General features: G+C 32.1%; 1 protein-coding gene across 1 annotated transcript in view; it reads left to right on the top strand.

The window, feature by feature from the left end:
• Positions 1–12,759, top strand: part of LOC123720659 (kinesin-like protein CG14535) — a 78,573-nt gene that overhangs the window by 34,952 nt on the left and 30,862 nt on the right. The window contains exon 2 of the mRNA XM_045677362.1: positions 1,708–1,876. Within this exon, the coding sequence (XP_045533318.1) occupies positions 1,708–1,876 (169 nt within the window). The remainder of the gene's footprint in view (positions 1–1,707; positions 1,877–12,759) is intronic.

Here is a 12,759-nt window from a genome sequence, read left to right as displayed (position 1 = left end):
AATTTCAAATAGTTCGGAACATTCTTTGTATTTCTGTGTTTTAATTCCTGTTATAATTGATAAAATGCACGTAATATTTAATAATCAAACACATTTACTCCAGCGGGTCGTGGGCGAAAGTTATCAACTATTGATAAGGAAGGAAACAACACAAAATTAAATCTTATGCCAGTGTAAAAGAGTTTAGACAAATTTAAGCAACACACAGGATTTACCTAAGCAATATAAATACGTAGAAAACTTCATCAATCGGCATCAAAGGGCAGGGCAATCGTCCAAAGAAAAACAAAGAAAGGATGGCCTGTGTCGAGGGATGGATCACTATTTCATTTTATTAGTTATTAATATTTTTATTATCTTAATAATTGGTAGTCAAAACCAATTCTTATTCCATTTATCACGGATCTATACTTATGTTATAGAAAAGTATCGTATGTTTGTAAACTCAAAACCTATTGAACCGAATGAAAAATTATTTGACCATTAAAATGCTTCACTGATGAGTAACATTTTTATATTTTTCCAAATTTATTAGAGGCCATTAGTTAGTAATAATGCAGGCCCATACTTAATAAGACAATAGCCGGTAGTATATAAAGCAATGCAAGAGGGTATTTTATTACGATTAAATAAAGAAAGACATATCTTTCCACACTCATCATCACATTTATATAAAAGTAATATATGTTGGTCCTAGAAAAACAGAAACGTGAATACTTACTTCAACTATAAACTCTATACTTATGATTATAGGAATTCAAAAATGGCAAGAATTTTCAATTTATTCGTAGTAGAAGCATCAGTCGTCACGTAAACACCATCCATCTCGCTCCCCTATGTATTGACGCGTTTTGAAAAATGTAAAAAGGTCATTCGGGACATCACGTACATTTCATTTATTATACCCTCGAATACCTCAACGATTTCGACATCATTCATTGACAATGACTTCAAAATTATATTTAAAAAAAAATGATTATTGTTTCTACCGCATCATATTGATATGGTAATTGTACTTAAAAGTACTATAAAAATATTTGTGGCATTAACGTAAAAAGAGAAAATAAATCTACACATATACAGCGATGGTGGACACGAATGATGTAGTAAATAGAATAACTTCAATAAAACCAGTGTACTCATTTGAGCGTTTATTTTATACTTATAAAGATAAAAACTTTTAAGTAGTCGATTTTCATTACTATAGCTAGAAAATGGCACATATAAAATATCGAAGTTCGAGCAATTTAATCACTGGCATGAAAACTAATCTATTAAACTATACTAATATTATTAGATACTTCTTTGGTCTACGGCACTAGTTTATGTTTTTGGGATCGACTGTTGTGAATATACTACAGCCAGTGTGCTAAATTTTCTGCATCGTTATATAATAACCATGTCAATGCATAACTATTTATTTATTGCGTAATCCGAAAATACAGTTATAATATATATATAACAAAAATTAATTAAACTAAAGATATAAAAATGATGGAATAAATAATATATATAAATACATCTAACTAAATAATACATAATTTAGCTGTATTGTGTGAAGTGTATATATGTGAGGGTGTGTATATGGGGTCTGCTCATGATGCGAGTGATTTAGCCCTATGGATATTCTTAATACTAAGCATATTTCGCGATAACTATTATCATATAATTTCAAATTATTTAAACATAAATAATCCTTGCCTACAGATCAACAAAATGCAGTTCAGCAGGCGGGTCTCCTCACAGAGAAAGGCGACGTCGAGAGGAAGAACCACAAGCTTCAGGCTTCAGTGGAGCCCTACACAGAACACCTCCTCACCCACCACCAGCACTCTTACGCCGTCTGGGAGTCAAGGAACCAACTGGTGTTGGAAAGGTATATTTTTTATGATTCTCATATTTTTTTGCGAAAAACAAGTATGTTCTGTTCAAGATACATTTAATACCTATAAAATTTACAATAACATATCATTGCTTTTTTAAATAACTACATTTAAATTGCTTATCATCAAATTATCAGTCAGGTTTTAAGTAATTGTCTCCTTCATCTCTAAATTTTATAATTAAATTTTTATTAATGTTATTATAATAATAATAATAAAATTCATTCTTTAAAATTATTCAAAGGATATTCAATATACTGTCTAAATAAAATTTGTATGTACACTAATATAAAACTAGCCACTCAATAGGGCCAGACTTTACTTAAATTATAAAGTCTATTTACTTTTACAAGTTCGTAGCGACAAGAGTTCGCTGAAAACAAACTTCGCAATTCGTACGTGTCGCCGAGACGTACCCGGTCGATGATTAAAGAACGTTGCGAAGCTTCCTTTCGAAGAAATATCAATCTGTAGTATAAATATTGAATGGAACTAATTTTAACATCGGAGAAACACGAACGTCATCACACTTTATTATTAACTTTACATCGTATTTGTCACATTTAAGTGTGTGTGCTTTGGAAGTAATATGAGTAAAATATTTATATTTCCAAATTTAAATTTACATATACATTAAATATATATAAACGTCAGGTGGTCATCGATATAATCATACGTTACACCTGTCCGCGATGTTAATTGTTGCCGCAGAATTCCAAATTTAAAATTGCGTTTCATATTCAAACTGCCATTTTATATACCGTAGGTGCTATGAATATTAAAGCATCTCTAATAACTGCTTACTTGCTATCATCCGTGTATCAGCATCACGGGCTATAATTTACAGAGCCCGTTATCCTGGGCTCACTAATTGGTTCCCATAATGAGACAACTGATGATCTACCCTAATGAGCACCGAGATGTAAATCTTTTATTACAAGGTACTTTGAATTTCGAATTGAAAGCGTTTCTTTAGAGTTGTGATGATTGAAAGACAAACCTAACCTATATTTCTTCAAGCAGGCTCTCCTTATTCTATATCTACCTTATAGAATAAGGACTGTGACGTTTTAGTACATAATATGTGCATACGTCTTACAGCATGTAAATATATCGCTATGCCAACATTCATTAAATTCAGTAATGACGCTAATGCGGTGGAGACTCACTGTGGACGCCCTCTGCCCCATCTATGGGGTATAGGACATTAAGTCAAGTGAAACGATGCTGAGCTGTTAAAATACTTTAGCAGTTTCTTGGCTAATGTTAAACGACATTTGGATATGGCAGAGGCCGTCGACGGCGTTCGGTCTTGAGCTTCACGTTTTACCTTCCTCCAAGTATTTCTGACTCTCTTCACCTTATCTCAAAATCATAACATTTTCTAATAATAGTATATTAAGATTTGCCCGATAATTTTCCAGATCGTTAAAATCTCGGACGGAATTAATAAAAGTTCAAAGTATGGGTTTGTTCATTAGCGCGGGAATCTGATATCACGCTCTGGCGCTTCTTTGATGACATTAGATTTTGCATGCAACAGGTCACAGATTGCATCAATGACGAAGCATTACTTGCGTTTATATAATAATAGCTTTTACCCCCGTCTCTGTCTATCTAAAAATGTGAGAATGAACATTATGTAGACCACATTTCAATGTCAAAATTAAGGATAACATTGTTCAATCAGTTTTAAAATGGTCCAAAAATTTGTGAAACTTTTAACGAATTCACTGTCATTTTTTAACCATCTTCTCTATGATGTATACTCTTTTTCAAACAGAAATTGTATTTGACTCGGAACCAATTACAATATATTTTCTTGTCTTTTCAAAGCGAGACAAATATAATTCTATTCACGAAAGACATTAGAAGTTCGATCGAAGCTTCGGTAATGCGATTAGCGACTAACTTCATCGTAAATTCAAACATCTTTGCCAGCGTGGACTGAATATTGGAACTATTAATAAGATTGGAACTAGAATAATAATGTAATCCCATCATTGTGTCAAAGCCAATGTTGCAAAGCAAATGGTGTAATGTCATTTTGAAAGACACTGCAGGGGTAACCTAAATCTTGTGAAATTTGGGGCCGTATTTGGGACTCTAATTAAAAATCTTATAAATATAAAGATAAATAAAAGAAATTGGAGTTAACAAAAATATAAAATAAAGATAACAATGATAGTAATAATTCTATTACAATTAATGAAATTCTGTATCAGTCTTAGTAGTAGGTAAAGTGAAATGATTGTATTATTTGTATTCATGTCTATGATAATAAAAGCCTTTTGTTTAACATTATTTAACCAATTTCTGTAAAGTTGCATATAGTAGATAATTTTTCGAAAAACAAGTCGTTTAGAAGTTTCACCTCTTACATGTGTACACGCACACATTTTTTAATTTGATTTATAATGTATAAAGAGAAGTATTTAGTATTGATTTTAATATATGCTTGGTAGCATTTTTATTGACATTTATAAACCACTTGATAATAATAACTAACCTTATTGGTAATCCTTACTTGTTCTCCTTCCGCTATTAGATCTCATATGCTTTCAAATAAATATACTAGTGAATCAATGTTTCAAATCAATCATTGATATATAGGCTTTGATCTAACGTCTCTAAAGACCTTATTGTCAAACAGTCGAAGTCCGGGTTAAGCGGAGTCATTGTCAAGCCAAGTTTAAAAAGTCAAAGTGTAGAAATGTAAGGAGAATTTCAAGTTCAAAAGTAGTATACATAGTTTTTAACCAAAAAAATAGAAGTGCGAAATTTAGATTGTAATAATATAAAATAATTCATTAAATATTTTACATAATTCTGTATTATATGTGTTTTGCTGATTGTTTGTGTAGTGGCGCCAGATTCGCAGCTTAGTCACACTCATGTCGCAGATTTTCACCACTTGGCATAAGCTAAGTCCAAGTTTGACTTGGAGCGAATATGAACGTAAGTGGTGGATGATCTCATCTCTTAACCTCACCCATAGGCCTAACAACTCTAAATATTATCCTGCGTAAAAGCGACAACCATCACAATTATATTTTTCTTACATTTTATACTACCCACTTTTTGTTTTTATATAAACAAATAAATACTATCGTGCGAATTAAGTGAGGGCCAGCGGTCAATCCTAAAAAAAACAAAATATATTTTAATTACTTTAATTAAATTACTACAATAATTGTTAACTAAATATGACTATAATATCGGCCCGTTATGAGGTGCACGACGAATAATCTATATTATAGACTTATTACTAGTTGAGAATTTGACCGGTCCGATGTAAGGTATCCGTTCATATATTCCTTTTATAATGGTGATGCATCAGAGAGGTACAGGTCCTGCTTATGCGGGGCAATGGGAGTGCAATGGATATGTAACATGCACAATGGTATTTTTCTCCCCAGTTTTTGTTTTTATATAAACAATAAAAACGTTGGGTACCATCTATATCTACAGCTGGACACAGTTAATCGAAAATCAAACGCTACAATTCATACCACGGGGGTATTATAAACCATACCTTATGTGCCAATAAGCTGATTACTCATTCATATGGCGTGTTGATAAGCAGTGGTTGGTTAACCGATGTGACCTGACCGCAACTATAAGACAAGCTAACGAGCGACTACAAATCCCAACGTACGCCCAGGCTTCGGTTAATGTTACACATATTCTGTGCAATTTATGTCTTGTGCCTTGGGAATTTACACTCATAGCAGGAATTCCGACTAGTTTCCATGACATTTTGGGAATGTAGTCAGTTCAGCGTTAATTTGTTCATGGGTGAAGGCTTGGTTTGATCATTGACGTTCTTATTGAGTCGATTTTAAGTGTGGCTTGTGTAAATATCTTAAAAGTGAAAATTCTCGGAGGTAAACAAAAGTAATTGATGCTGAACATGCCCTAAAACTTCAATGGAGACGGGCAGGTCAGGCCGCTATACAGATGACAGATGGTCTGCAAAAGTGTCCGAATGGACTGGTCCAAAAGGAACAAAGGAAGACAAATAGAGCGATGGGCCGACGGGATCAAGGTGGTAGAAATTGGATGACGATGGCAAAAAGTAAATTAGGGTGAAAAAAAAAGGGTTGAGCTGGTTTGTGCTGTGCTTTTGCTTTAATTGTGCTTTAGCGTGCGACTCTCATGCCTGCGGTTGTAGGTTCGATCTCTGGCTGTACCAATGGACATTATTTCTATGTGCGCATTTAAAATTCGCTCGAAAGGTGAAGGAAAAAATCGTGAGAAAATCGGCTTGCCCAAACAGTCGACAGTGTTCGTCAGGCACCTGCTTGCCTATTAGATTAATAAATGATCATGAAACAGATACAGAAATCTGAGGCCCAGACCTAAACATGTTGAAAATTGACAAACGCACATTTTGTATGGAAAAATATCTATTCTAAATGACTTTCCTCATATAGATAAAAACACTCGCTTACGAATCTTGCTTCATACCTAATGTTAATCACAAACACAAAGGTTTACCTTTGGTTTTCTACATGTACAATTTCTTACACTCTTAAAACATTCGAGTTAAAACAAATCCTACATAACTATGTCAACAAACGGATTCGTTTGTGAAATCCTCTTATCTCGGCCACGCTATGTTTTTGTCAGCCCCGTGCAGCTACGGGCTTATCAAGAATTGCAAATTCGTTGCGGTAATTTTTTACGGCTTACGTTTTGGTTTCAAAGGCCCTGTCAATATCATAAACGTATCTGATAGAATTGCAAATGGTTGTGCACTTTTGAAAAAGCATTCAACTTTGTTTGCGCCAAAAACGTGAATAAATTTGAAAACTATGTTATACGTTATTTTAACCGAAACTATTGTAAACTAAATGTGTTTAAAAAAACTTTTGTCATGGAAATTATTTGAAAAGTTTTCGCTTTAGGTCAGTAAATATAATAAATAAAGAATGAACATCAATATTATAGGTGTATTACTGTTTACTAAAAGTGTTTTAAGAAAGTTATATGTTTATAGACTATATCTTTAGGTATTACGAACATCGATTATTTCGTATAAACAGTACTTCGAGCACTGTAAATAAACATTATTATACGAGAGGAACCGCTGATGACCAGTTACCAAAGTATTTTTACGATAGAAGTGTAATTTTATTACATATAAATGAGATTTGTGGATTGGTCAAACAAAGTTCACTTTTCTTACTGTCAGCACTGTCAAAATATCAACAAACTAAAATTACATCCAGGTGATGTCCTGAAATATAACTGTTATTACACATCTTCTTATAATAATATTATATTGGGCACAGTAATAATATGACCCATATAGGGGTCCCAATGGCACAAACATCAACGTGGATTGTTTTGACACGTTATGAGATTTACCTCCCTTGGTTTTCACTATTATTGGATATTTTTGTTTTCGTTATATGCTAGTGGATTGTGTAAATAGTATTTATCATGTTCGAGTATTTCATTATGTACAATACTATTAAAGGTAAAAAGTGTTGAATGGATTTGACTTGACATCAACAGTAGCTTTTTAAGAAGTCATGAATACACTTAAATAACAAAAGCTAGTCTCATTGTACCTTTAGGCCTGAATGTTTTATTTATTGAATTTTATAATTTCTATCATAGTATAGCATAAGAGATTTTAGTATGTTTTTTTTATTTTATATTTAATTAAAATCAAAATATATGCGGTAAGTTAGTTTTCCTTAAAAAAAACTACTGAACGTAACCAAAATGACCCCTTAAGTATTCTTAGCATCATTAAGATGTAGTACCAGGGGAGAAGAAACACTAAGCGTAGGTTCAATGCGGGTTTTCCTAGTTGCTGTCAATTTGTACCATCCAATGAGATCGGTGGACGGCGCCCACGGGATTAAACTTCTTATTGATTCGACCCTTTTTTATCGGCCTTACCCAAGGCATGGGTTAAAGGCGGTAGAATATTGTAGCTAAATAAATAAACCTTTAGTATTTTATAAAAAAATTACAACATAACGAAAAATGTGTAATTGATTTTAAGCTTTTCCAAATTAAATATTTATAACTGATATAATTTTATATTTTAATTAGTGAATTATTGGCTTACCACAAAAATATTTTGTCGAAACTATGTCTGTTTGGAGACCACAAAGCTTTAAATGTTCGCCTTAACAGCTGGTCAGAAATGCATTGGTTGCCAACCCTTATTATTCAGCCCAGCCTTATATTTATTCCATTGTCGATTTAAGATGTGAATTCACGTTGCTATTGCTCCATTACGCCAGAAACAGAGCTGGCTGAAATGAGTTCAAGTCATATGTATTTGAGAAATTTCAAGGCTCAATAGTTTATTTTCCATATAGAATCGCGCTACTGGCTCTTATAACTTATCCCACATGCATAGATGATGTATACAGCAGACTAGTCGTTATTGATACCACTTGGTCTTCCTTTGATCTGCACGCGGGATACATATCAATTCGCCTTGTTTTTTCTTATCCCTGCGCATGTTTTGACCTGATTCATTTAAATTGCGTCATTCTATTTTACTTATTACTTCAGTGCTTTATGTACAACTTTAAACTGATTTTGTTTCTTTAATATATGAAAAGCTCAAAATAGCTGTTCATAAAACGCGTCAAAATTCAAAATGGGCGAAACAATCACCAACACTCAGTGTTGATCAATACTCAAGTAACAGAAGGTTATTAATTTTTTTATTCAGTTTATCCATATTTTAATAAAAATTATAAATTATCTCACGGCGTAAGCCCCCGTAAGTTATCCCCGAAATTCGATCCTAATTTTATTAGATATGTTATTCAACTCGTATTAATAAGGTATTCGTATATTATCATTCCTTTAGCCGGGTATTCCCTGTGGCAATAACGTATGTGGAATGTTATAGGTCGGTCCCGTGGCATATTTTCATATATTGGGTCAGAACCGAGCCGAAAATACATTGGCCTTGTAAAATATATCATTTTAACGTATTCGAACAAAAGATAGTACTTTTTTTATATAAAACTATGCAAAAGGGCATGAGGCTCACCTGATCTTAAGTGATACCGCCGCCCATGAACACTCAATGCCAGAGGGCTCGCGAATGCGTTGCCGGCCTTTGATGTCTATAAAAAATAAACATAACTATATTTTTTGCCTTGAAATACATTGTGTGATATCTGGTCCCCTTACATTGAGGATCTTTTGAAACATTTTTTGTTTCAGTAAAAATCTAACCCTCTTTGTAAGAACGTCATAATTACAATTAAAATCGTAAGTTTTAAATTTGAAGTATTAATAAATAACTATAATATCACCTTTTTTAGGATACTAATAAAGACGAAAAATACAATTTTATGATTTTCTATAGAATCTACCATAATATAATTGAAGCTGATCTCAAGAACTAATTCCAAACATAAAATAGAAATAAAGTAAATAACTAATCACTATTCATGTACAGACGGCATCTAAGTAATCGCATTACGAGTAGAAAAGCAAAGCTCTACGCAAGATAATCCTGACTAAACCTCTCCTATCTACATGTAGTATTTAGTCTATGCAGATTATTTCGTATTACGAAGATTATACTGGCAAGATTTAATATGGTTAATTTCTCTTTGATAAGATTTGTACTATAAAACTGGTATTGCGACTGACTCAGTATAAGGTAATTAGACAGTTCCGACGATGTATGAATCATATTGTATCGAGAAATAATTGGAATAACCATTTTATATACAAACTGATAAAAGAAAATGAAACTATAAAATCTAAAAACTTACACGCAAGCATAACTTTTTAATTCGCTTTTTTTACGCAAGTTAGTTTTCCATTCTCTGACGTTAATATATTAATCATTATACTTATAAGATATTTTAAATTCAAACATATAGAATAAATAAACAAGTAACAAACACAACCCAACCTAATATTAAGTATTTTCTATGTCAGTATAAATATTGTTATACAATACCATATCGCATTAACCACAGATGCATAGTTATATGATACTTATACAAGCACTAAGCTGCTAGTAATACACAAGTAGTTTTTATCAAATTATCTTGCTTGGCCAGCTGCCAGCACGGGCCGCACTTAATTCTTTCCTATTACGCCTTGTAAATGTCTGTTTACTGCTTAAACTGTAAGCCTCAGCCTTTGTTAACAACTTTATTAATTTATATTTTGTACTTAGTTTTTATATATTTTAGTTCAGTATAATTAACACTTTCCAAACGAATCATGTAGAAGGATATTCAAAAATATACAACTTTAAATATCAGAATCATTTATGCATTACATAAATATGTATTATTGATAGAAAAAATTCAATTGAACATATGGAGTCCGATATTAACATCGTTTGAAATGAGGTATTCACACCAAATCTAAAAAATATACATTACTATAATGTTCTTCCTTTTTGAAAATCATTAATAGCTAATTAAAAACTATTATATATAATTTACCTCTAGCAGGTAATAAATTACAGGCATGACATTTCATATGCTTTAAATATGATTATGCAGTTATGCTTCCTTCCATGACAACAATGAAAGTATATCATTAAAATCTGCACTGAAAAGTAACAAACTAATGACAATACGAGAGGAGCTTTGCGTTTATATGACGTTAACTCGTAATTATAGTTCGCTTCACTTTTCTTTTCACAAATACGTAAGTTCCTAAAGACTTGAAATTGTAGGAAAACATTTTTCAATTCAAATATACATTACAGTAAAAATAGTTTCAGGTCTTTTGACCTGATTAAATTAAAAGAACAGGCGGATCAGATGGTTTATGAATAATGCCATAGCATTGTGTTTATTACTTATTAGTGAAGTGACTGATTTGGATCGTTTTATATATATATATATATATATATGTAAAGATTCACATAAATTAACATTATCTACAAAAAAATCTAGTAAGCACGACCAAATCACGGCATTGGACAGACGGACCATGTCAACCTCCCATTACAAAACACGCATAATTTTTTAAGGAGGCGTACAACGTAAAGCTAAACAAATGCTTTCCTCGGCATACTAAATCTAAACCATTTTAATTGAATACGCGCTGTTACTTTCTAATATACAAGATAAACGTATACAAACACTCAATATTTAGTGAACTCTGTTAAACGCAACCCTTTGCAGTTTGTCAGCGCCCTAGCTAACATTTTTCACCCTGACGACGTATTCTACATTACTGTTTTCATTTCGGCTTGAAAACGTTTTAAATACGACTGAACGGCGGTTAAAATTCTAGTATTTTAGCTTTTGTATATTGAGTGTCATGCAATGACGTAATCTGTGGTTCGTTAATAAGTAAAATCATAAATGTTTAAAATTAAAGTAAATCAATATCACTCTGTTCTTTTAATTTAAAAAGAAGTGTATCTTAACTACATTTAAATTTGTGTGTTCCTGTCTTCCTGACCTTTCTATTATAAAATAGTAAATTATGTATTTTGTCATCAGAGACCGGGACGTTACTTATTTAGAGTTGTTATAAAATAAGTAAATTAACGTTTGCCTTACAAAGGCATAATCTAAAATAATAACTAAAATATGATATAAATATTCTTGAAAAACCTCATGATATTTCTAAAGGCAGCAACACAAGTCCACCAAGAATGCAGGTGTCCATGAGAAGCGGCAATACTAAGAAACATTGTTAACCTAATAAAAAATATTTTAAAAACTAAATAAAACAACAAGTGAAAAACAATCAGTTTAAATTTAATAAAAGCCAGTGAAGCGATCGTACATCAATTACTCGGGTGTTTTCACAAATTATCGCACTTTGCTTTCGCCTTGCAGTAGCGCTGGTACAATATTGGAGAAATATCAATTATCCTATTAACGAATTTTCTCTTTAAAGCTCTGTAATTTAATTTTCTGAAATAGTGCAACTACCAAAAGTTCATATTTTTTTGGATTTTCCAATGAAAGTCTCAGTTGATTGTGCAAGTAACATGCACCTATACAGTACCAAAGTCGTGTTATTCAAAAAAAGAATAGCCTGACGAGATCCGTACCGTAGAATTCATATTCATTTCAAATAACAATTTATTAAATTTATTTTCAATGGAGTTATAATTTGAATTCCATTAAAATATACAAAAATCAATCAAGTATTAACTGCCTATATGTAAACGCCTCCCACGCCCCATGGAAGTTCTTCTTCTTTTAGTGCCTCTCCATTATTGCATCTGACATGCAGCAACTCTGCCGCAGGCGCAATAGCCATCCACTACCTAACGCGTGGAAGTTACGGGAGTCCAATCCACACCTTTATGATTGTTCGTTTATTATGTCTTAGCAAACAATTATTTATATATTACTTTTGTCTAAAGAACTATCTCTTATGTCTCTATGTATTTTTTTGCTCACAATGGTTGCCTTAAAGAGATCGCTTGAAAGCGATAAGGCCGCCAGATTCCGTGCTTTTTATTTAATTGTTTTTTATTGCTCCATGTATCTGTATTCTGTATTACAACGTACTATTAATAAATAAACAAAATAACCTACACAGACTGTAGATTGTTTTCCCAGTGTAACAATTATTCTTTCATAGATTTTATTGAAATGAATTGAAAACCACTCAATCTCACTGGACTTCAATCTGCATTTTTTTCATTCCATACTGTATTTTAAGTAATAAGTTAACCTAGTTTTTTTTAATCCCGAGCTTTATGAGTAACATTTATAAGGGAAATAACAATCGTTTTAAAGCAACACTTTGCTTTGTATTTGATTTGTTTATTTACTTTAACTTCATAATGAAAGGCATTCATATTGTACCAATGTTTTATGACAGAAACAAGATAAAACATGTAGTCAGTGACAGTTTTACGACCTCTAGTGTAATATTTAAAAACAAC

Source organism: Pieris brassicae, chromosome 2, assembly GCF_905147105.1.
Source record: "Pieris brassicae chromosome 2, ilPieBrab1.1, whole genome shotgun sequence".
Lineage (NCBI taxonomy): Eukaryota > Metazoa > Arthropoda > Insecta > Lepidoptera > Pieridae > Pieris > Pieris brassicae.
This window is presented reverse-complemented; position numbering and strand designations above follow the sequence as displayed.